Source organism: Amblyomma maculatum, chromosome 1 (assembly GCF_055883805.1).
Source record: "Amblyomma maculatum isolate TAMU_Amacu chromosome 1, ASM5588380v1, whole genome shotgun sequence".
NCBI classification, from domain to species: domain Eukaryota; kingdom Metazoa; phylum Arthropoda; class Arachnida; order Ixodida; family Ixodidae; genus Amblyomma; species Amblyomma maculatum.
In genome coordinates, this window is record NC_139344.1 from 126,278,343 (window position 1) to 126,305,020 (window position 26,678).

The following is a 26,678-nucleotide window of genomic DNA, read 5'->3' on the forward strand; positions in this document are numbered from 1 at the left end:
AGACGCCTCCAGCTGGCATATTTACGGCATTCACCGCTAGCGAAAAAAAAAAAAAAGAAGTCCGGTAGTTGGGGGAGGCAGCTTGCACCTTGACGCGAGCTTATGGTCAATCTGAACTCATGTCAAATGCGAAGGCCGTGGCGTTGCGCACGCAGTTCACTATGATTTTTCCATTTGTGTCCGAAAAAAAATTAAGTCTGAGAACAGTCGTATTATTTTACTGTAAAAAATAACAACAAAGTAGAAACTTTTTTTTTTTTTTTTTTTTTTTCTTTACCGCTGTAAACGAACATGAAGACGTCTTGTATCTAAGCATACGGGTTCAAAAATGCAACTGCCTTCGCGAACCAACGTTGTCGCATGCGTACTGCAGCGCCATGGTGGCCGAGTAAACATTGTTCCCTTTAAGCAGTACACGGCGTTCAAACACTGCACCTTTAAACTTGACTGAGAATGCACAGAAAAGAAGGAAAACTAAACAAAAGGCTTCCTGCAGCAAACGTTTCCAAAGAAAATTGAAAACTACCTTTTGTACCGCATTTTCCAGAAGGTGGTTCTTCATTTCTGACGAGTTTCTCAAGCTGTGACGCAAGGAGTGAAGTGTTTTTTTTTTTTTTTTATTCAAAACAAGCTTCTCTTTTTTCGCAACGGCTACTCGAGCAAGAGCTTTGTTGAAAAAACAAAATAGATGTCAAATCGCGCTGTGAGTTATTCAATTTGAAACCTTTGCTGTCACCAAAAGACAACAGGAACAAGTTATGAGCAAACCTGAATGCCTGCACGTATTTTAGAAATGCGCGAATAAAGGTGAAGGGCCTTTTGAAGCAATCATCTGCCAAAAGCCGAGACTTCTGAAGTTTTGAAAACATTGTCCCGGCTCAAGGCTCTATTAACGGGTGCCGTGTATGGCGTCAGGTTTGCTTGAACGCGAAAGGAATATCTAAGGTTCTAAGCAGCTTTCAATGTTTTGAAAAAAAGCCTATTAATTTAACGCAAACAAGTTAAATGGTTAAGGAAGGTGGCGCCGAACTGCGCCACCTTCCAGGTTTGCGCAGGTGGCGCCATTCATTCATTATTGCCATTAGGCAAGCCGAAGGGAGAAATTTTCAAAGCGATTATTTTGCAACGACAGCTATATTTCTTAAGGTTTCAGAGGGCTCTCCTGAAGAAAAAAAAAGAAAACCAGTGACGCCTGCATGGCATTGGCTCAAATACGCTCTTACGTTCTGCGCATGCGTGATGGTATGGTGCACGCGCATAGCGAAAGATCGCGCGCCGGTGAATTCCTGGTATGAAGCCTTACGGTGCAAAAGCTACTTCTCCATCGCCATATGGTGACGTCATACACCATGTGATGGACGCATATAGTAAATTTAACGACAAAAAAAAAAAAAAAAAACAACAACAAAAAAACGGCATACGGCCGCGAGCGTGATACGAACCCACGATGAAGTTCGGAGGTCAGTTTCCCTGACCGCTGAATTAAACAACTAAGTTTTTCTTTTATTTTTTTCATACATGCTATTTATTACGTGCGGTTATGTAGGCGTAGACTATATGCAAATGCTATTTACAAAACACTGAGTTAATTGCTTCGCTTCGCAAGCTTGGCAGAAGACACGACGTAACTAAAAGGGCGGTAAGAATGTAGACACCATATCAACCGTGGAATCCAGTGCCATAGACATCCTGCATCGTACGGGATGGCGCAGCGGTTAGGGCGCTCGACGACTTTCCCAAGGATGCCGGATCGAATCATCCCGGCCTCGCTGGCCTCTTTTTGGTGGAGGCGAAAAGCAAGGCGCCCGTGTGCTGTGCGATGTCAGTGCACGTTAAAGAACCCCAGGTGGTCGAAATTTGTGGAGACCTCCACTACGATGTCTCTCATAGCCTGAGCCGCTTTGGGACGTTAAACTCCACAAACCAAACCACGGCTAAAGTAAATTCTGGGTTGGACAACTGGTCAAGCTTTGCGGTCCAACTAAGCTATCGGCACAGTCTGACATCGATCGCTTTAAACAGGCGCTTTTTTGTGCTGTGCATCTCCATCTTTATCAACTTCAGTTTGTGCGCAGGTCATTCACGAATGAAGACCACGCAGGCGCTTGCACGTGCAAGCGAAAGTATGGACGCGTGGCCGCTTCACGAAAAGCGCCTAGTGCCTACCGTCATATGCTTTAAGAGAATCCTTCAAGGTGGAGTATAGATTTGCAACAAAGAAGTAATTACGGTTTACCATCTACGCGATGGCAGACGCATACGGCTACGAATAAAGATATGCAGCTTTCACAACTGATAAATCTTTAATGAAGCTGCGTAGCTTTGGTTTGTGGCTGTATGGCTATGCAGCAGGGGATGCTCACGAGTAATTACTTCATTATTTCCTTGTAGTTCAGATGGCAATATGGCAGCGGGTCACACCGGGTGCTTACATCGATCTAGAACGTAACCCGATACGCTTGGCCAGCCGCACCGTGCCGCAGACCGTAACAACGTTTTGGATGGATTTGTGTCATTGCTGTGAGAAACAGAAGGGATAGAAAGTAATGTCTTTCACCCGCACTCGTGGCCCAGGTCCGGAGCTTTCTGTACGTCTCTCTGCCCTCTTCGGCCGCAAATGCCCTACCAATTCCTTTTTGAAGTGACCTCTTTATCTGAATGCGGTTACTGCCCATAAGGGGGCTCAGAATATGTTAACAGCTTGAGTACATGGGTCAGCATTTAAGGCCATAAATATTTAAGCATACTCTTCAAATATATTTTTGAATAGTAGAAAATGGAGCAAGTCGTCACCAGAATCCGTTGGTCATAATTGCGACATTGGCGGGGTGGTCACTTACCAGAATTCATATTGCATGCAACCCCATTACGAAGCTGCAGAGTCGCGGGTAATGAAACAAATTGATAAAAATGTGAGACTTTCATTTGCTTGGATGCCAATCTTAACTGACTAATTAAAGCGATATTTAAGATCGGTGTTGCAATTCGTCGGTCTGGTCAACACAATATGTCAGTTCGTCAGTAGATAGATAGCAGGCACTGCATAGGACGTCGGCGAAAAGTTTGGTCCTAAGCTGCAACCCCTTCAAGGTGAAGATCCATCGCCTCTATCTCGTGTCGTCAGGGCCAATTTCAGGTCTCCATAAAAGTTGCGTTTTTTGTTTTGTGACCGTCGATACCAGCATCCTTCCAAGACGTCGAGAAGCAGTTCGTGGCTGCAGACTGAATCATTTTAACCTGAAAAGATATATAGTGTAGCATTATGAAGTCGTCGGCTTAGTATTTATTGCTCTTCAGCACCAGAAGCATAAGGAGTAGCACTTTTTTTTTTTTTTTTTTTTTTTTTGTAGATGGCGAAACCTTTGATCACTTAACTGCTCGAAGCATCGATGTGATCAAGGCAGCAGTCGTTTCATGAGATTCTCCATCGCCGGGGTAGAGCACGCTGGAAAAGATTCCTTGAACTGTCGTCATTGTTGTGATACAATGCTAGTTCGTGTTACCACGAAAAAAAGAAAAGAAGACAAAGAACCATCTATTCCTACGTTTCAAAGAAACAAATTAAAACGTATAGTATAACCACTAATCCCGCCTTGGGCGCCTTCTAGGTCGTAAAGTGGGCTACAGTTACATGACAGCAGACTATCCCTACAACAAATATTGGGCCCCGTCAAACGGCTTTGTTGAAGCTGCTGCCAGTGTCTTCGCGAAGCAACTGAAAGTAATTTTTTGCTTCCCCGTGAGGCTTGTTTTCTCCGCGTCATCCAATAAAGTTCCTGTCGGTCAGCACGGTTCAGGGCACGGTTTCTGTGTTGTAACAAAAACGAGTCGTCGTTTTCAATGAGCCTCAAGTCGAGCGTCACCATTCCTTGTTTACCTTCCTATTTTTCCCATAGCTTCGCTGCAGAAACGAATATGAAAAGCGCCGGTGCTGTCTTCTCGCCGGGCTCACATATTTTTTCCTGCCTTGCTTATGAAGAATAAAGCAGTTCGGCATTTTGATGCAGCTTGACAAAGGGATAGGTGAAAAAGAAAGAAAAAGGAGGGGAACTTTTGTGTCGCTGCTCATCCTGTCTGTTGCTGCCAGAGCCGTCACGCTTGCATTGGTATCCGATGCTTTGTATTTTTCCGCGTGGACGTGAACGCGATTATTTCTGTATCGTATTCCAACAGGAGCTGCCGATTCATAACCTCCCTGTTTCTGGCACCAGCCGTCGCTTACGAATGAGCAAATCAGATGTGCCAGTAATGTTTTGGAAGCCTCTCTTATAGACACTCGCTTCAAAGTCAGCGGTTAAGAACAGTTAGAACCGTACATAAAATGAGTTCTCAAACTTGACCCAAAAGAAAAAAGAAAACCGGCTCAAAAGTTTATACTAGTGTTATCTCTGCATCCGAAGAAGGAGTGATAATGAAATCACAGGAAGCAGAGAATGGTCCTGGCGTCCATTGCTTCCATTGCTTCCATGCGTCATAGTGTTCGTCCGCCGCTCACCCATCATGATCGCTGTTTTTCTGGCAGCGCAGTCCGAGCACACTTTTCGACCTTGTGCAACGCGATTTGCGTTCAACCCGAAACATTTTCTGTCCCTATCGCCCGCTCAGAACCTGTGGCCAAATCTGCTTTTGGGTTTCGATCGATGGTTTGTTGCCTCATCTCGATAAGGTTGACGAGTGGTGCATGCTCGTCGAACCCGCTTGACGCCATCTGCAAGTGTTTTTGTGACTTAGGTGTCTTCAAATACCCTTCAGTGACGGAGTAGCCTTGTTCTCCCAAGCTTTCTCTTTTCTCATCATTGTTGGGGCAGTCTCGACGTATCTCGGGTAACGGACGCAATTATCAGCCAATCAAGCTCCGGTGTGCTTCGACAGTCTTCATACCTTCTCTCTATCTCTTTTTTGTGAGCATGCCAGCAAACATGCTTTCATTTCCGTTTGCGACACTTTTTTTCAGGCGATGTAACTTACCCAGCTAATCTTGTTCTCAAGGCATGGGAAGTTATTTGGCAAAACATAGAAGTAGAGTATGAATAATGTTTCGAGGGCTCCCATATGGCACCCAGTCATTCAAATAGAAAAAAAAACAAACAAAACAGTACAGCGCAAGTGAAAGCGATATTTTCAATGCGACGGCGAGTTGTATTCAACTCTGGGAGTGCTTGCCAAATGCGCTCCATCCCAGTCTTATTCTTCTTGTTACTTCATTTTCATGGTCCGGATCCGCGGTTACTACCTGCCCTAAGTAGACATATTCGCCTACTACTTCCAATGCTTCGCTACCTAACGTAAACTGCTGTTCCTTCCCGAGGCTGTTGAACATTACCTTAGTCTTCTGCATATTGATTTTCAATCCTACCTTTCTCACTTTTCCTGTCTAGGTTACCAATCATTCTTTGCAGTTCATCTCTTGAGGTTCTAGCAAGGCAATGTCATCAGCAAGTCGCAGATTACTGAGGTATTATACATCTACCCTTATCCCTAACTGCTCCCATTCCAAGTCTCTGAATACCTCCTCTAAGCAAGCTGTGAATAGTACTGGGGAGATTGTGTCCCCTTGCCTAACACCTTTCTTTATGGGAATTTTGTTACTTTCTTTATGCAGAACTATGGTTGCTGTGCAGCCACTATATATATCTTCCAGCACTTTCCCGTACGGCTCGTCTACCCCCTGATTTCGCAATGCCTGCATCACCGCCAAGGTTTCAACTGAGTCAAATGCTTTTTCGTAATCAATGAATGCTATGTATAAGGGCTGGTTATATTCCGAGCATTTTTCTATCACCTGATTGATGGTATGGATATGATCGATAATCAAGTACCGTATCCGAAACCCTGCTTGATCCTTTGCTTGATTGCAGTCTAAGGTTGTCCTGATCCTATTAGCGATTATCTTAGTAAATACCTTATACGTAACAGACAGTAAGCTGATTGGTCTGTAATTTTTAAGGTCCTTAGAGTCCCATTTCTTGTGAATGAGGATAATGTTTGCATTCTTCCATGGTTCCGGTACCGTCGATGACACCAGGCACTGCGTATACAGGGTGGCCAGTTTTTCTAGCATGATATTCCCCCCGTCCTTCAGCAAATCTGTAGTTATCTGATCATCTCCAGCTGCTTTCCCCCTTTTCATAGTTTCCATTGCTTTCACTGGTGGAACGTCTGACTGTTTTTCCCTACCGCCAATCTCAACACGGTTCAGACTACTTTGGCTACTGCAGAGATCAATATAGAACTCCTCGGCTACTTTGACTATCTTGTCCATATTCGTGATGACGTTGCCCACCTTGTCCTTTAGCGCATACATCTGATTATTGCTTATGCCTAATTTCTTCTTCCCCGCTTTAAGGCTTCCCCCGTTCTTTACAGCGTGCTCAATTTTCTCCATGTTATACTTCCTAATACTACTCGCACTTTCAAGCCTTCGCGTGACCCGGCTGCAGTTACGTCTTACCCACGTGACACTGTGACGTGACACCCCAAGTGACACACGGGCTAGCAGGAGCTGCCAACTTGGGTGTCTCGTTTCACATGGGATGGTTATGTCCGAATCAGCCTGCTAGGACCCTGGAATTCACGCTACCCTTATAGGCCACTAAGGCACGTTCATATGGGTTGGTTAAAGCGGGGTTTTATATGTTAGCTGAGGAACAAGAAAAAGAGAAGAAGAACGCTTGGTCACCCACAGTTAATGCTTTCGCTCAATATTTGGTTCAGCAGCGTTGAATCCTTGTAATTTTTAGTAACTTCGCTTCTTAAGCCTCGTGTTCGTTACGAATGTTGACGGAGTACAGTGTTTCCCTTCTGGCAGCTGTTCCCTTGATGAGCCACTAGGGGCCATAAAGACTAGATAACTGCGGTCGCCGTGAGGATTTACTCAGTCTCCTCGGCCTCCAGCTTGGTCGCAAGCGGTTGAACGTAATATGTATTCTTAGGGCACGACATACGTCCGTCTCCTTTCCTTTTTGTTCGCGGCTTTGCAGCTTCGGTTAACGATGTTCCTTGGTCTTTGTGTCGATAAGCGGAGTGGGAAGCTTGCCGCCTACATTGAGATGATAAAGCAAGAAACTTAAGTCAAGCTGAGCCCTACTGACGAAATCAGATGCCTTCAAAGGAATTTGACTATAAAACTCTATCTGCACTGCCGTGCTAAAAGGGTTTGTACGTATACGTATCTCAGACGACAGACAATGCTGTCAGATTACTGAATCGCTTTGCTTGTGGAATAAGAGCATCTATTTAGTACAGCAGCAATGAGCGCAGAGAAAAGATTTCTTCATGATAAAGAAAAAAAAAAGAAACAAGCGGCACAAACACGTGTTACTGGATTAGTTGTAGATCTGCTCGTAAGGGTGAATTTTGCGGAAGTCGCATCCGTTTATTCTACTGTATGAGCGAGGATTCATTTTCGGCGGCGTTCAGCATTCCTCGGTGCGTGGAGATCAGTTAGAGTCATTCGACATGATCACGTGGGTAGCATCAGCATTATCACCTCTTGGCTTCTATCGAAGTTACCTCCTCCAGAAGCATGGACCTCGACCGGCTTTAGCCAGCTTTAACGTGCTGGGCACGGCGGCGTTTCACCGTGAATTAAAGGTAATGTTTTAAACCGAATATGAGTACCATAACTCTAGGCACTTCACATAACAAATAATCTAACCTCCTGTTTAGCGCATCATAGCCACTGTTGCTTTTGCGCCATAAAATCCCATCTAACCGACCGACCGACCGACCGACCGACCGACCGACCGACCGACCGACCGACCGACCGACCGACCGACCGACCGACCGACCGACCGACCGACCGACCGACCGACCGACCGACCGACCGACCGACCGACCGACCGACCGACCGACCGACCGACCGACCGACCGACCGACCGACCGACCGACCGACCGACCGACCGACCGACCGACCGACCGACCGACCGACCGACCGACCGACCGACCGACCGACCGACCGACCGACCGACCGACCGACCGACCGACCGACCGACCGACCGACCGACCGACCGACCGACCGACCGACCGACCGACCGACCGACCGACCGACCGACCGACCGACCGACCGACCGACCGACCGACCGACCGACCGACCGACCGACCGACCGACCGACCGACCGACCGACCGACCGACCGACCGACCGACCGACCGACCGACCGACCAACCAACCAACCAACCAACCAACCAACCAACTAACCAACTAACTAACTAACTAACTAACTAACTAACTAACTCTCCCCTGATGCGATCATGCTTTTCGAGGCGGGAATTGAGCCGTCAGTAATTTTCCTCGCGCTTTTTAGCTAGGATGTACGTACTTTTAGGCCCTCGTTCCTGAATTGACCACCGTCGACATAACCGGTGGGAGTTATAAGGCGGCCGCTTGGGCCACTCGATCACAGTTGGCACTGACGCAAGTTTGTGCTCGGCCTCCAGTAACCCGTCACGGTCATCCAGAACACATACGTCTCGCACAGTCTGGTAGCATGATGATCGTGAGTGTTCCCCTAGCGCTATCTCGTTTTGCCCTTGAAAGCGAAGCGAAGCTTAAATGTTTCTCAAATTTTGTTGCAAGCACAGACAAAAATCTTGCAGAGTAACGCAAAAAAAAGAACAAAAACTAAACACGTAGATAAACTACCGCTTTCCGCGCTGAAAACACAGCTCTAATACTTTGCACCACAAACACACTGGGAATTGACGCGTTTGATTGCGCTGTCATTCATTTTTATGAAATTTATTTTTTTTTGGGGTTAGCTGTCCCTGCTCATTCCGAAGCTAAGGAAATCAGGCTATAATTGAATTAGATCGGAGGAAATTTTTTGATCAAGAAGATCAATAGGATGGGAATCAGTGGCCCTCCTACAAAGGGCGACCTCTCCCAGTTCAGTTCAGTTCAGTCGTTCAGTCGTGTCCGACTCTTCGTCACCCTAATGACCATGCCACGCCACGCTTTCCGGTCTCTCACTATCTTCCTAACATCACATAACTTCATCTGCAGTGCCTCGAGGATGCCATCTAACCATCGCGTTCGCTGCCTACCCCTTCTCCGGCGACCCTCAACCTTTCCCAACATCAAATCTTTCTCCAGCGACTCCTCTCTTCTCATCAAATGACCAAAGTAGCTGAGCTTTAACTTTAGAATTTGACCCTCCAATGGGCATTCAGGGTTCATGGTCGACAATATCAACTGATGTGATCTTCTGGCAGTCCAAGGAACTCTCAAGAGTCTCCTACAGCACCACAATTCAAACGCGTCAATTCTTCCCACCCTGTCCGCAAGTTTGACTTTTGTGTTCTTGTCCGGCTCTTCTTTCCGGCCGATAGATGGCGCTGCTCAGGAAGCGCTAGGAATCGTTATGGAGCGTGGAGCAGTACCGATGACAGAACGGATGAGTCTTTCTCGATCACGCTGCTGGCGACGAAGACAGCAGGTCACAGCAGGTCTTCTGCGACATAAAAGGCTTAGAAGCTCAAATTTCGCTTTATCGAGCATCATAATCGGCGGCATAGTTCTTTTTTCTCTAAGACTTTGCACGCAGACTAAAATCGAGAGGTGTGTGACTCATGGTCCCGCGGAAAGCGACTTGATAAAATCGGCAAGTTTGAAGATGACAGCAGACTTTTAAGAGATATGTACCGCCGTTACCAGATGCCACTGATGTGGAGAATCTTCGTATTAAATTGCGCAAAACTGCTAATATTAGTCCCATGCCATGCGCTAAGCCTTCTCAGTGCCCGTCCGTTGACGGGGATTAAAATTCTTGTGCAGTGTCCCCAGAGATAGCCGTGAAGGCTCGCTCGATGCCACTCTATTTTCTTTGCGCGGGCACCGTCATTACACAGCCGATTGCGACAGTGCTGAACGATTGTCGCATCCGTCTTAAAGCCTGTCATTTTCCACTTCATTCTTCCTCATTTACACTTCTCTCGTTTCCCCCAATGCTAAGTAGCAAGGCCAGAATCATACGGTGGCTAATTTTATCACTTCTTCCTCTCTATCGTTTCCTTAATTGAAAAAAAAAACAACAACTGTGATTAGCACCCTTCAGACATTTAAGAGATAAAATTATTATAATACTATAAAATATTTGCTCTATATAATACACCGTTTTAAAGAAATTTTAAAGAAAGTACTGTGGATTGAAAAGTCTTGAGATTATTCCACGCCACCATTAAACCTGTACAGGAACTTTCCTTTTTTTAATCCTTGGGTCCCTTTAGCTGGGACCACCTTGCAAGGAATCTTATTCGTTGTCCCTGCCAAGAACACCTGCAGCTTTCCGCGAGATGATGCGGATGAGTGAGCCCACATGATGAACCCAGCAGAGAACTTTCGGTCATGTTTTTAAGTCGAAAGCCTTCAATGGTTCAGACTGTTGGCGTTCGTTCGATCCCACTGTAGCTGTCAATCAAAGACGTCATCACCTGAAATCGAAACTAATGTCATCAGAAGCATAAACATCCGGTCTCCACCGGGAATCGAATCTCCATCCCTCGGGCTTCCAGCCGAGCACTTTAATCACCAACGCCATACCAGGGATCGTGAAACGCACATTAAAATTTTCCTTGCCTACCGTGAGGATGATAGTTAAAAATAAGAAAATAAATCCTGTCTTCACTGGGAACCGAACCTCCATCCCTCGGATCCCCAACCGAGCGCTTTAACCAACTGCGCCTTGCCCGGGATTTTTTATATCTTTATTGCCTTTAAGGCTGCAGGTACAATATTGTTGAGGCTTATTTACAGAGTGTTTCTGCACCTTAGCCTGGTGCGCTAACCAACAGATGGCGAGCTTCCTCTTCTTCAACCTCTATCCTGGAGAGCCTGTTTTTGCACTTCCTTCTCCTCTTCTATGCGCATGCCTGACAATATAGCAAAACACTACAATACAATACAATATAGTACTATACAATGCAATATACAATACAATATAACACAATAATTTACAATGCAATATAATATAGTACATGTATGACACATTACAAAAAATACGCGGCATATTTTTACACACCTTTAGCACTCCTAACTGGCAGACTGGCAGTGTATAGTGTAACTTTTTTATTTGCTTGAGTTTTTCAAACAGGACCGCATGCAGTTTCTTCGCTGCAGTCTCAGTCGATGAGGACTTCATGGATTTTCGTAACGCTCTCCACAAAATATTCATCTACAGATCGTGTGTCAGGGTCGCAGTGCTGGAAAGCCATTACACTGCACCACACTGCGTGCAAACCTAGCAGGAAAATTGGGTCTTATGGCATTTCTGCGTCCATCACAGGTAAATACCTAATCTCTTGTGGTGTGAGCAGATCTTTCTTCAGTGTGTATTGCAGGACATCCCAGAAGAACACAGCAATATCGCAGTGAATAAAGACGTGTTCTGCGTTCTCCTCTTTTTTTTTTTGATGAGAAAACACTGCTTGCCTCAAGGTACATAAATGCCTTTTTTGTTGAGCCAAGTTTTTACTGGGAGGGTACCTGTGTGGAGGTGAAAGAAAAAAGGTTTTCGTTGCAGGCGTCACCCACATCTTCTCTTGCTTTAACAGGTTTCTCCCGGATGCAGTTGTGAAAGATGAGCGATAGAATGGGACGGGGAAAACTGTCAACTAAAGCCTTCATCAGGTATTTTCTCTTGACTGATGACAGATACTCTCTTGAGAAATGTGAGACAAGGAAGCGATAAGATGTAACCACCTCGCGGAGTTAACGCGATGTTCCGTAACGTCCACCTTCAATAGATGAAACGCACATCATAATTCTCCTTGTCTACCGTGAGGATGATAGCAGCGATGACAATGGCGCTGAAATTAGTGATAATGACAATGAAAGCATTAGCAAAGATAATGACGGTGCATTCAGTTGATAATGATAATGAGAGCAAACTTGATGCACCGTGTGCACCAGCAACGCTCAGGCTTTCGCATTTTTGCAGTGTAGATTCCACTGCGCTCTCGGAACTTTTCATTCTCTTTCCTTAGAAGTCCAGCTGCGGCGGAGAGTAGTTGTAGGTTTTGCACAAAGATTGGAGGTATCAAGCAATAATGAAAATTACCGTTAGATAACTGCGCCCGGTGGCATTAAGGAGCGGCTGATGGCAAGAGTCAAATATAAGTTAGCGTCTTCTCTGCACCGATTCCTTTGGTGTGCCGCTACTTCTCGCCCATTTGGAGATAAACCGACAAGCCCTGCAACACGTGCCTTCGTTCTGCATATCTGCAGCAGTCCTTTGATCGTGAAGTCGGGCGTTTGTGGTAACATCACAAGGTTCGTTTCACAGAAATCGCCGCGCGTACAGCCCACGCGCGCAGGTGATATGACAAGCTTGCCACAGAACATTTACGAACCTACTATTTCTAGCTGCGTTGTTTTCTGTTGACTGCGTATGAAATAAGTATAAGAATAAATTCCGCGTCATCAGGCATGCTTGCTACATAGACTTCGTTTAAACGTGGCTTTCACGCGCAAGTACTTCCATTTAATTGGACAGGTGGACTCGCCGGAATGTTCAACTTGAGGCATCCCAGAGACTGTGGACCATATATTATTGGTGTGCCCAGTGTATGCGGGCGAAAGAAGTGTGCTAGCCGCTTCCTTGAAGCGTTTAGACAAGAGGCCTTTGTCGGAGAAACTGCTGCTGGGCGCTTGGCAGGACAAGGGGAAGGGTGTCCGGGCAGTGCGTGCTCTTTGCCGTTTTTTTTTTTCGCCAGCCGGCTTGATTCGCGCTTGTGAGGCAAGCTACTGTGATTGTATATATATTTCATATTCCTTCTCCCGCACCTATCATGATATTTCTTCTCCCCTTCCCCAGTGCAGAGTAGCAGGCCAGATTTGAATTATTCCGGCCAACCTCTCTGCTTTTCCTTTCAATAAATCCATTTATCTATATCTATCCAAGAATAAATTCGGTGTGATTTCTCCTTGCTCCTTCTGGTTTCCCTGAAAAAAATAAATAAAAGAACTTGAATAATGAACGGGGCATTATGAACGGGGTATTCAAGATAGCCTCGGCTAATCTTGTATGCTCGGTCAGTGGCATCGATTGATGGTGAACACATGACGATAAACGTACCTTTCTTAGCATGATTCCTCTTGATGAACATTCCTGAGTTGCTACCCGGATCTAGAACCGGTACACAAACTTTGAGCCATGACAAAAAATTTTGTAGAAGCACATTTTTCAATGAAATATGATTAATTAACGCGTTTTTTCTGACGTCGTAAGGTTTCACTATATCAATGAATGTTTCTGCAGACTTTCCTCAGAAGGCTTATCGTCATGCTCATCATCACCTTGACAATACCAACTGGAGGGCAAATGCCTCTCCCATATCACTCCAATTAACCCGACCGATGCCAGCTGCATCTATCTAATACACATGAAGTTCCTAATCTCATCCATCAACCTGGCCCTCCATAGCTCCCTGCTATTTTTGCTTTCTCTTGAAATCTATTGCATTTAGAGACCATTGATTGCCTTGCCTTAGCATTACGTGCCCTGCCCGCTGACTTCGACTATGATGTCAGTAATTCGAGTTTGTTCCCTGACCGACTTTGCACGCTTTCCCTTTCATAGCTCTCTGCGTTGTCCTCGATTTATGTTGAATCCTTTTAGTTGGCCTCTATGTTTCTATAGGTGAGTACTGGCAAGGTACTCACCTAAAGCTGTCATTAGGCTCGTAGCCTTTTGCTGTTGATGTTCTTGGTATTGCCACAATCGTTCCTTATTGGTTTTGCCACGGCAGCCTTAACCACTCGATTCGGGCGAAGAAAAAACTTCAAGGGGGAAGATTTTGCTGCACATCCGAAGAGTAGCCATTTATATTATTGATTCCGCAAGAGTGTCTTACAATATTGTAGGGTTGCATCTCAATTGAACTAGAAAGCTGGACTTGTGCTCGGTTCGTGATCAATCTTTGCTATCGCACTAGCTAATCATAGCAGTCAAGGCAGAAAATCAATAATCGATTGTTTGTGCGCATCGTACTCTTTTACTTATTCGGGTACATTAAATGACGAATAGATTTTTTGTTCATAGATATTATTCGTTTCTTTTGAATTATGTTTACTGGTCATAAACAGTTTATTCCTACCTCGAAAAAAGCACCAAATTGCAGCTAGCATTCGCCCTTAAGTTCCTACGGTTTCTGCTGAAATGGCAGAAAAAGTATATTGTTTCTGACAGGAAGATCGCAACTTTACATCGCATAAATCATGATGAATATGCTGCCCGGCTGCGCACGATAGATGCAGCGCATGCAACAACTCCGCCTAAAACAAGGTACAGGTGTTCCTAGCCCCGATCGTTAGTTCACAAACTCCAGGCCGTACATCATGGCAGCGTCTTCACAGAGCAAGACGGATGAACGTACCAAGACAACGCCTGCATTTTCGGCCCTCTTCTCTTCTGCGAAGCGAAGGCACAGAAATCTTACACGGAAGTGAAGGTGAAAAAATGAACTGATGAATTCTTTTTTTTTTCTTTTTTTTTTTTTTTGCAATGAAACATGTTTCATCTCGGTGACTTTCAGGATTTTCTCGGAATCCGTCGCGACTGCAGCTTCAGAAAGGGAGGAGTAGCTTTAGCGGTTACGTGGCTTTCGGCAGCCGTGAAATAGGTCAGTGTTGTGCATAACGGGCATGGCCTGCACGCTGGTATAGAATGGACAAGCCTTTCCCAAGAACCCATGGATCCCGATGAGAAAAAAAAGCTCCACCCGCGTCGAGGCTGTTGCTCGAGCGAAGAGGTGTCTTTACTGCGAGCCGTGTTTCTCGAATGCCGAAATATGAAATAGTGTACAAAGATCCCCCTGTTCTTTCTTGCTATCACTCCCCTCTGTACTTCCTCTCGCTATCCTCTCGCTATCCCCTTTTCTTCCCCGCCGGGCATAGCTCGGGTGCTTCAGATTTTAGATATCAGTTGCCGCGGCTGGCAAAACCCCTTTCCTTCCTTTTTGTTTGATTATTCAATAAAACAAGCCATTACTACCACCGCTTGAAGCACTGCGCGGCTCGCATTAATAACCGGAGTTATATCCACGTGGGGCTGACAGGTAAGTTGTTGTGATGAGAGGAGCATCTAGAAATAAGTCGCGTATTGAGGATTTGCTGTGACCTAAATGAAGCTATTCACTGCCTTGTCGTGGCGGAGGGGCTTGCGAAACTCGATGAAGTCGTGCGCTCTGCTGTGTAGGGCCACCCAAGATAGACAGGTCACGGCAGAGAGTTCTGACAAAATGTGATTCACTGGAGAAGGTAATGGCAACCCGCCAAGAAAACCGTATGGCCAGTCACAATACCATTAAAGATATGGCGCCGGAAGATGAGCCCCCCAGGTTGGAAGGCGTCCCACATGTTACTGGGGATGAACAAAGGGCGATTCCTAGTAGCTCCAGGACGAATGAAGCGGCTGGGCTAAGGCCAAAGGGACGCTCAGTTGTGGATGTGTCGGGAAGCGACCGGAAAGTCCGATGTTGGAAGGAGATATATCACATAGCAACATGGAACGTAAGATCTATGACGCAAGGTAAACTGGATGTCGTCAAGCGAGAAATGGACAGATTGAACATTGATATCTTGGGCATCAGCGAGCTCAAGTGGACCGGAATGGGAGAATTTAACTCCGGCGACCATTATGTCTTTTATTGTGGGCACGAATCCAAGAGAAGGAATGGGGTCGCTCTCATAGTAAACAGAAGAATGGGCAAAGCAGTGCTAGGGTACAACCCCAGAAACAACCGAATGATTTCACTTCGGATCCAAGGTCACCCTTTCAACATAACAGTTATCCAAGTCTATGCACTGACCACTACTGCTGAAGAAGCTGACGTTGAGAGATTTTGTGCGGACCTAAAATGCCTTTTAGACCGCACCCCATCATCAGACGTCGTTTTTCTCATAGGAGACTGGAATGCTAAGGTCGGGAGTGAAGAAATATCCGGAATTATTGGCAAGTTCAGTCTTGGCGAGCCAAATGAAGCTGGGCAGAGGCTAGTAGAGTTTTCTCAAGAAAACAACCTGATCATAGCGAATACTCATTTTCAACAGCACAAGAGGCGCCTGTACACATGGACTTCACCGGACGGTCTGTACAGGAATCAGATCAATTATATTCTTTGCCGGCAGAGATGGAGGAGCGCTATACAAGCAATAAAAACAAGGCCCGGGGCCGATTGCGGCACCGATCATCAGCTTCTTGTTGCCAAAATTAAGCTTCGATTGAGGAAAACGCAGACAACTAGAAGGCCTTTCAGGTATAATCTGGATCAAATTCCATTAGAATATGCTGTGGAAGTGAGGAATCGATTTCAAGAATTAGAACTAGAAGGCAGAGAGCCCGAAGAGATGTGGACTGATGTTCGTGATATAATACAAGAAGTTGCTACTAAGGTAGCTCCAAAGCAAAAGAAATGCAAGAAAGCAAACTGGTTATCTGAAGAGGCTTTGCAAATAGCTGAGGAAAGCAGGATGGCAAAAGTTATGGGGGAAAGAGGAAGATACAAGGTTCTCAATGCGGATTTTCAGAAAATAGCAAGGAGAGATAAGAATGCCTTCCTGAACATACAGTGCCAAGCAGTTGAGGACAACAGCCAATTAAGGAACACAAGAACTCTGTATAAGACAATCAAAGATATCAAAGGAAGCTTCTGTGCTAAGCTGGGCGTGATAAAGGACAAACGAGGCAAGGACCTCACTGAAGCCTCACAGATAAAGAAGAGGTGGCAGGAATACACAGAAGAACTGTACAAGAAGGACCCGAATGTGCAAACCCAACATAAGACGGTTGTGATTATTGATCTCGAGCCGGGCATCCTGAAGAGTGAAGTTGAATGGGCCTTAGCCAGCCTTGCTAAGAACAAAGCTAGCGGAATTGATGGCATTCCAGCTGAGTTTCTTCAAAACCTCAACCACGACGCTGTTAACATTCTGCATACATTATGTCAGAAGATTTGGACAACCCTGCAGTGGCCACAGGATTGGAGGAGGTCAGTTTACATCCCCATTCCAAAGAAAGGCAGTGCCAAAGATTGTTACAACTACCGCACGATCGCGCTTATTTCGCATGCCAGCAAGGTGATGTTGAAAATGCTCCAAGGAAGACTGCAGCAGTATGTGGATCGGGAGCTTCCGGACGTGCAAGCTGGGTTTCGCAAGGGCAGAGGAACTAGAGACCAAATTGCCAACCTTCGCTGGATCATGGAAAAAGCAAGAGAGTTCCAGAAATCTATCTACTTCTGCTTTATTGATTATGCGAAAGCGTTTGACTGCGTAGGTCACAGCAGATTGTGGCAAGCTCTCCAAGAGATGGCAGTTCCAATTCACCTCATCTGTCTCCTCAGGAACCTGTATGAAGGACAAGAGGCCACAGTCAGAAGTGGGCATGGTCTTACTGATTGGTTTCCGATTGATAAAGGAGTGAGGCAAGGATGCATACTGTCGCCCTGCCTATTTAACCTATATGCAGAGTGCATCATGAGGAAGGCCGGTCTGGACGAGTCTTCAGCTGGAGTGAAGATTGCTGCAAAACGTATCAACAACCTTAGATATGCGGATGATACCACTTTAATGGCAGAAAGTGAAGTGGAACTCAAGAGACTTCTGATGCGCGTATAAGAAGAGAGTGAGAAGTCTGGGCTTAAACTGAACATTAAAAAGACAAAGATCATGGCGTCTTGCCCTATCAAATCCTGGAGCATCAATGGACAAGAAGTGGAAGCTGTGACAGATTTTCTCTTCTTGGGCTCCAAGATTACCTCGGAAGGAGACTGCAGCCATGAAATTAGGAGACGCCTGCTTCTGGGAAAGAGCAATGGTTAGCCTTGACCGCCTAGTAAAGAGCAGAGACATTAGTCTGCCAACCAAGATCCGTAAAACTCGTGCTATGGTCTTTCCAGTTGTGATTTATGGATGCGAGAGTTGGACTGTGAAAAAGGCTGACCGCCGAAGATTTGACGCGTTTGAATTGTGGTGCTGGCGAAGACTCTTGAGAGTTCCTTAGACTGCCAGAAGATTAAATCAGTCGATATTGTCGACCATAAACCCTGACTGCTCATTGGAGGGTCAAATTCTAAAGTTAAAGCTCAGCTACTTTGGTCATCTGATGAGAAGAGAGGAGTCGCTGGAGAAAGATTTGATGTTGGGAAAGGTTGAGGTTCGCCGGAGAAGCGGTGGGCAGCGAACGCGATGGTTAGATGGCATCCTCGAGACACTGCAGATGAAGTTATGTGATATTAGGAAGATGGTGGGAGACCGGAGGGCGTGGCGTGACGTGGTACATAGGGTCACGAAGAGTCGGACACTACTGAACGACTGAACTGAAATGAAGCTCACCTGTGTTCTTGGAGAGCGGGAAGTACAGTCTTCGTTGGATGTTTAGAACCTAGAGGGCTTGCTTCTGAACCATACCGTCTGACCCGTAGTGAATTCCCAGCATTCTGGACCTCATGAAGGCAAGAAGATTGCCTTCTCAGCAGGAGACTGCTAAGAAAGTGCCTGCTGGTTGTCTGAAGATGTACAGTTTTCAAGATCCGCCGCACCGTCAGGAAGCTCCTAGTCTGGCTAAACACAGTATTTCTTCGAGTTCTGAAGGCGCCTTCAGACGAATTAATGCCGTCAAGATACGGAATTGAACCCTCAGAACGCACTTCAGTTTCACTGCTTTATCTACAGTCCCTCCGGCGTTATCACCACTTGGACGTCGCTTCACGGGCTTACGGGCTTCGGGGGCAGTCGGCAAAGTACGACTAGCGTGATCACACATGCGATGCATTCTTTCACTTCTTTACCGCTCTACCGAGTGAATTACTTGGGCAAATAAATCATGCACGAAATAGAAATATTTCTAACAGGTTATTATGCGCTTTACGGTACTAAATTTAAAACCATTTGATGCTGCGCACGATATGCACTGAATGCATTTTAGCACAACTTGCAATTTATTACACTTGCTTTGACCGCGAAGGAACGCAATGCCGCGTGATCAGCAAGGTAGCTTTTATTTCCCGCAAAAATTCATCTGGGGACAGAGCCTTCCCTCTCCATGTTGCCTGGCAGATTGAGCGCGTTATTTGAATGAAGCGATGGCTCTGAAAGTTAACTTTGCGAAGTCATGCTCGAACAGCTCTGCCCTACCGTGTACGAGTAAAGCTAATCGAGTTAACGTAGTTCAACGCAGAAATCTGGGAAAGTTGGTAGGAACACGTAGGTTTCAGGAGCGCAGAAACATAGGCATCATCATCATCATAACCAGCCGGACTCATCCACGGAGGGCAAATGCCTCTGCAGTATTCCTCCGATTAACCCGGTCCCTGTGCTAGCTATATCCACTTGACCTCGGCGAATTTTTTAACCTCATCCGCCCACCTAACTTTCTACCTCCCCCTGCTATGCTTTCCTTCTCTTGGGATCCAATGTGATGCCCTAAGCGACCATCGGTTGTCCTCTCTACGCACTATATGCCCTGCCCATGTCCATTTCTTCTTCTTGATTTACACTTGAATATCATTAACTCAAGTTATTTCTCTGACCCACTCTTCGCGCTTCCTCACTCTTAACGTTACACCTATCATTTTTCGTTCCATAGCTGGCCCTCTGCGTTGTCAAGTAGAACCCTTTTCCTTAGCCTCCACGTTTCAGACCCTAGGCGTGTACAGGCAAGGTGCAACCGCTGTATACTTTCCTTTTGAGCAATACCGGCAAGCTGCTAGTTCTAATCTGCGAATACTTGCCAAATACGCTCCATCCGAATCTTATTCTGCTACTTATTTCCCTTTCATGGTCTGTATCTGCGGTTACTACCTGTCCTAAGTAGATATACTTGCCTACTACTTCCAGTGCTTCGCTACTTTACGTTAACTGCTGTTCCTTCGCAATGATATTGAACATTACTTTAGTCTTCTGCACACTGACCTTCAAGCATACCTCTCTTTTATTCCTGTCTAGGTCACCCATCATTCTTTGCAGTTTACCTCCTGAGTTACTTAGCAAGGCAATTTCATCAACGAATCGCAGATTACTGAGGTATTCTCCATCAACCCTTATCCCTAACTGCTCCCATTCCAAGTCTGAATACTTCCAAGTCTCCTTAGCTGCTTTCCCCCTTTCCATAGCTTCTAAAGCTTTCTTAACCTCGTCCTTCGTCACTGGCGGACCGTCTGACTGCTTTTCACCACTGCCTATCTCATTATTGTCCTGAATAGTATAGAGCTTCTCGGTTACTGTGACTATCGTGTTCATATTCGTGATGATATTGCCCGCCTTGCCCCTTAGCGCACACATCTGATTTTTGTCTATACCTAATTTCTTCTTCAACGCTTTAAGGATGCCTCCGTTCTTGAGAGCGTGCTCAATTTTCCTTGTGCTATACTTCCTTATGTCTGCCCCTTTACGCTTATTGATTAGCTTTGATATCTTTGCCAGTTCTGTCCTGTTTGTTGGGTTGTGCGCTTTCATACTTTGGCATTTCTTAATAAAATATTTCGTCTCCTTAGACAGTTTACCGGTGTCCTCTACAACTATCGTACCGCCTACTTCCACCGCGCACTCAGTAATGATATCTCTGAAATTATTGTCAATTGCTTCTAGGCTAAGTTCGTCATCCTCGGTTACAGCTGAATATGTATTCTGTAGCGAGATACTGAATTCCTCTGCCCTCCTCCTCATCGACAATTCGTTGATGACTTCTTTCTTACTAACCTGTTTCGTTCCCTCTTCAGATCTAGACTCATTCGAAACCTTACCATACTGTGGTCACTGCATCGCAACTTTTCGATTACCTCTACTTCTTGCATAATGCCGGGGTTAGAACAGAGTATGAAGCCAATTTCATTTTTAGTCTTCCCGTTAAGGCTTTCCCATGTACACTTTCGGTTATTCTGTTTGCTGAAGAATGTGCTCATGGTTCTTCAGTTACTGCGCTCTGAAAATTCAACTAGTAACTCCCCCCTGCTATTCATAGAATCAAAGCCGTAGTCACCCACTATCTGGTCTCCAACCTTCTTTCCTACCTTGGCACTGAAGGCACCTATTCGTAAAGTATACTGCGTTTTTACTTTCCCCACTGCCAAATCTACATCTTCGTTGAAACTTTCGACTGCCTGGTCATCATGACTACATGTAGCCGCGTAGACCTGTACAACCTTCAGTTCATACCGCTTATTGAGATTAACTACGATATCCTGCCACTCTCTCATTAATGCTATAGAATTATTCAATATAACCCGCTGTATCCTTATTGACAAGGAACCCTACTAATAGTTCTTGTCTCTCCGGTAAACCTCGATAACATAGTACATGCCCGTCCTTCAGTACAGTATGCCTCATTCGCCCTCCTAACCTCCCTAAGCCATATCACATATCCCGTTTCATACCATCTAATTTCTCTAACAGTACTGCTAAACTAGCCTCACTAGGTAGGGTTCTAGCATTAAAGGTTGCTAGCGTCAGTTTTCAATGGCGGCCTGTCCAGCGGAGCCAGAAATTCTTAGCACCCCCTGCTACGCCGCAGGTCTGACCGCCGCCTTGGTCAGTGGCTTTGCAGCCACTGAGGACTGAGGGCCGTGAGTTTGTTAGAGTATACATAGGAGGTTATGGCTAATTACTGCACGAAGGTGGCGAAGTCCTGCTCTGGTGAGGGATTGTGTTTCCGGATGTGTTCACCGGATAGGTCGGACCCCAAACCTGTTTACGTAATTCCATCGCCACGCGGATGCACTGCGATTCGAACCAAGGTCCTCTCGCGCGCGAGGCAGATGGTATACCTCTACGTCATCGCTGCACCTTCAGAATCATGGACAACAGAGAGAAAAAAGGCAACGACAACAGAGACCATAGGTATGCACAACAGACAACAGAGAGACAGAAAGAGCGCTTTTTTGGTCCCTTTCCTCACTGTCGTCCGTGCTTCTGCGCTCCTGTAAGCGAGTTGACGTACGTGTTTGTTCCTCTTTCAATGATTTTTCTAGCTCACACTGGTACTCTGATTGCTTGATTGACTGTCAGTCTTTCAGCTCAAAGGAGCAAGGCGCAATTCACACTTACCGCAAACTCGTGACGCTGCAAAGAAGGAACATTTACTTGATATAAAATGCTCCAGCGGTTGCCTCTAAACTGAACGAGCCATTGTTTCTGCCCAGCCCGATCAATAAGCGCGTCGGCGATGTCACTTACATTAAAGATCATAACGGGCCGATTGAGTCTAATGCAGATGCATATATGTTAACAATTTACTAGAATGTACCTGTTATGTAGAACCAGGGAACGTAGGGGACTCGCTCTTAGACTGTGAGCGTATGAGGCCCGCCACTCAGGTTTCGCAGACTTTATACATCGTCTAGCTTGTTGCACAGGCAATGCGAAAACATTTTCGACAGGAGAAAATGACGCTGGAAATCTACGTCGGTAACACTGAAGTTTGCCATAGCTCGCAGCGATGATGCATGCTGCTGCTTCCCGCGCCATGATAGTCCCCAGTTGAAGTGGAGAGCTTTCAAAATCTCGAGTTTCGTTTGTGTTCGCCTGTCAGTCAAAACTATAACGCATGCTCCCGACATGGTGTGTAAATGTTATGGGCTTACCTGCTACGGTCGGGCAGCGCCCAACGTGTTTGCAGGCTTCAAAAAACCAAGGCCATGCTCCTGGATGCCAATAATCTTGACAGTAGAAACTTAACAGGCACTGAGGGCATCATCGCAATTGCACCTGATCATCATTGTCGAAGACATGAAGCGTCTGTGTAAGCTAGTTTTTCATATTGAACTGCGATGGCATAACAGCCCTATAACCTGAATTGTTACCGTTTTCAACGTAGACACCGAAAACCTGTCTACACGTCACTGCAGATACTTCCAAGGCGTAAGGCACCGTGGATGACAATGACGAAGTGGTGCTATGGGGCATTCGCCATTCTCCAATTGAAAGTTGTCACAGCTGTCAGTGTACAGTGGTCGTCCTATCAAAGGCGATAAATCCGAGTTCGGAGAAACATTGTAATCGCCGCCTGATTAATGTCTCCCTTGCAACGCTGGCGCTAGCGTTTTATTACCAAGAAAATTGAAGGGATTGTTTGTTGTCGCCGCTGAGACGAGGAAATCGGCTTTACTGTAAAAACTTTTGTCAGGTATGTAGTGAGTGCTGAGACACGCATAAACTATTCTGGCGACTGAATTCCTTCACTATACGCAGGTTAAGCGTGAACGCGGGATTTACTCCGGAAATGTTTTTCTATCGAGAGTGTATTGCGTGAAAATTCATCTCCTGTTTTGTGCCTCGCGAAGGGGACTGTCATGCGTTATTGGTTGGTCGAATTGACGAAAAAAAAAAAAATAAACGAACAGAGTCAGCGTAGCGGACACCCAAAGTCTCTTCAAGCGAAGCAGCTAACAGGAATTGCATAACAGCGCCTCTGGTGGCATCTCATCGTACAAGATTCCTAGTGTGCACGACGCTTTCGACTTGGCAGCCAGCAAGCTGGGTCTCACTGGCGCCCCTCGCGGCTTAAAATGCCGATTTTTTGGCGTTCGCCCCACGCTTCACTTTTCATCAAAGCTTGCTTGCAGTGAAAACTAAAAACACCTAATTATCTGAATAAAATGGTTGTAATATTGTGCCTAGACTTTAACGAATTCCAAAGAAAAGAAAGGGTCGAAGTCAGGATCACTCTGTGTGTACTCACATGTACACTGTGCACTCTTTGCCTTCGAGTGGGGATTGACGGATGAAGACCGAAAAAGTTGGCATCCACTCGACCCTCCGAAACGGGCGTTACGTACAAGCGGCTTCCAGCGAGTGTGTAGAGAGATAGCGGGCGATTTTTCATGTTACATATTAATAACAATAAATTGCTCTGCAGCGTTGTATTACTCAGCCTGCTATGCTTGAAACGAGGGAGCGGGTGCGCTCGTATGGCTTTATCTCGGCATTTGATTATATGCTGCGTTCATACTTTCCATGCTATCTGCGTTCAAAGGATGTCGCGCCAACTCGAATAAAACTCGGCCGAAGGCACATTTTGAGCGTCCATGCATAGGGCGGCTTCAATGCAATTTCGTTAACGTGTACCGTCCGCTATGACAAAGGTCACGTGCAGATACTTGTTCTGATGAAGTTCTCACGACGATAAAATCAAAACTTCGTCTAATAGATCCGGATCAAGCGTGAGTTCTTAGACAAGCGCTATCAGAAGGGACAATGGTCAAAGGAGCATCAAATCCGGCGCTAACTGCTTTCACCACTTAAGCGGGTACGATAGGTAGGGTGAATCGGTCAAAATATAGATTTTCTTCCTCTTGCTAGAAAAATAGGGCATACTGATAAGAGAAAAACCGTGCAGCGGCTACAGAGGAATAGCGCTCTATAATAACCAGAAATGTGGCACAACGAACACAATCACATGAGAAGAAACACAACACAGGCGCTCTATAAGTCGTTTAAAAATAGTGCCGAGGACAGCGCCTCGTGGTATTGAATACGCGATGGTTTGTTTACGTGTTTGTTTTGCGCCATTTCTTTCGCGCGTAGTATTTTTGTAATAATTGCGACAAGCAGGCTTAAAAACGTTCAATTTTCGCAATTTTTTTTCTAATTTATAATTGCAAATTTTCGCCACGGGAATGCTTTCGTTGTATATCGGAGTGTAGTTGTTGCTTGTTTTGTTGGGATCCTTTCTACATGCGCAGTTGCTTTCGAACAGCAATGTGCCCAGTACAGTGCTTCGTCATGGCGGGAGTGCCTCCAAAGCGGAGGAGGAATAAGTTTCGCGGCGTTTGGGGACAACAAGAATAACGGACCAGCTTCTAAAAAACGGTGCTGGTATCATGAAACCGTACTCTCACTGAAGGCAATCGGGACGCATGTTGTTACAAACACAGCCTGACAACTCAGGGCAGTGTTTCAGGCTTTATCACCGCGCAGCCTCCTAATGGCCCTATGGTCTAGCACAGAACAGCAATGAATAATTGAATCAGATCACCTGGTGCCGCTTTCTTTGTTTGAAAGCATTTAAAAAAAGAACTTTTTGAGCTTTGATGCACCTTTTCTGAAACTCTCTCAATCGAATAGGGTGATATTTCCCCAGGTTATCTTAAATGCCTTTGAAATAACCTGAACCTAAAATATCTTAAAACGTTTGAATTATTACGCCTTGAAAAAAGTAATAATATGGAAAGTCTCTATCTTCATGTATGAAACTCGAGGACAATTTTTCGCTCTGAAGTTAACGCAGAAATCTATTTTTATTAGGCTCAGGTTGAAGCCACTAACGCGTGGAAATAGTGCAAAAAATTTGAAGGTGACACAGCTTCTGGTTTTTAGCAAAGTTACATTAGAATTTCTGCCCCAGCCTTAAATTGAGAAATCTGCAACTCAAACGATAAAAAAGGCTGCAGTGCAAAGATCACACCAAATTTGTACCCATCCCAAAAAAAGCTAATGAATGAGCAAAATTTCACATTAAAATATGCATCAGTTTTGGGGATATAATGCAGAAAATAAGTTGACACATTTATCCCACCGAACTCCGTTAAGGACGTCCTTGAGAGGCAAGTGACCAACATTATACTACATAAATAACGACTCGCAGGTGCAGATTTTCCTGGTCTACTAAGACCTAGCTAGCCCTTACCGGCCTCCTTAGAAATGCAGCCAATTTCATGCAATCTTTCTTCGATGTACAGCGCCAAACAATAATGCCGTAACGCTATGCCATGCTGCTTTGAACAGTGTTCACTGCGACTTGAGACTTGAAGCACTTGAAGCTTGCGTCGCTTCAGAGTTTTGATCTTCTTTAGCGTTTTGTTCTGTTCAACAAACTCAGGGCCTCCTGGTGCAAGACATTCCTGTGCAGGCCCTACCACAGGGTGCTGGTAATGCTTATCCAAATTTTCTTGTACTTTCCTGCTGAAATATTTGAATGAGTAGCGTACAACAGGCTAAATTTATCAGTTTATCGCTCATCCATACTGCCCAACGTAGAGTGCGCGAGGTAAAAAACGGCGCGTTCATAGCCGCAGGGAGCAAAGAATGCGTCTGCATCGCTGAGAAGGAGGGTGACTTGTACTTACTCTGTGCGAATCCTTCGATCCTGCACATGAAGGCTCCAAGCACGTACCAGTCGGACAAGTTCTTGACTAGGTAGACCCACATGCAGAACATGCTGATGATGGCGTCTGCCACGGCCAGGTTGGTTAGGTAGCAGTTGATGGTGGTGCGAAGGCTGCGGTTCAGCGCCACCGTCAGGATGACGCATGTGTTGCCCACCGCGGCCACGGCAATCGTCGCCAGGTACGCGCCGATTTTGATGTACTCGGACCACGTGAAAGAGTTGCCTCCATTGCCGCCCCAGAAGCTACTGCCGCCCAGCGCGTCTCCGAACGCGCTCAAGTTCACGAGGAGCACGTCGCTGCCCAGCTGCGTCTGCTCGGCGCTGCAGTTCAGCTCGGCCATGGCGCTGGTGAGTGGTCACTGCGAAAGGTACCGCGCAGTCCCATTCTTTTTCTGCCGACATAAACAACCACGAGCATCGCACTATCAAAAAATTTTTATGGAGCGCCAACCCAGCGATGACTAAGCGATTTAAACATTCTGGCATCATGTAACACGTCTGGTTGCATAGTCTATAAATTTAAATGATAAAATAGCCACTTGTTCAGTTGAGTGAAATTTCTGTGTAAAACTAATCCCTGC

The 26,678-nt window shown here is 45.8% G+C and overlaps 1 protein-coding gene across 1 annotated transcript in view; it reads right to left on the reverse strand.

The window, feature by feature from the left end:
- The window catches only part of LOC146203880 (QRFP-like peptide receptor), a 106,616-nt gene extending 80,167 nt beyond the window's left edge, over nt 1-26,449 (reverse strand). The window contains exon 1 of the mRNA XM_084585859.1: nt 26,057-26,449. Coding sequence (XP_084441985.1) covers nt 26,057-26,438 — 382 coding nt within the window. The 5' untranslated portion in view covers nt 26,439-26,449. The remainder of the gene's footprint in view (nt 1-26,056) is intronic.
- Between the last annotated feature and the right edge of the window lie 229 nt (nt 26,450-26,678).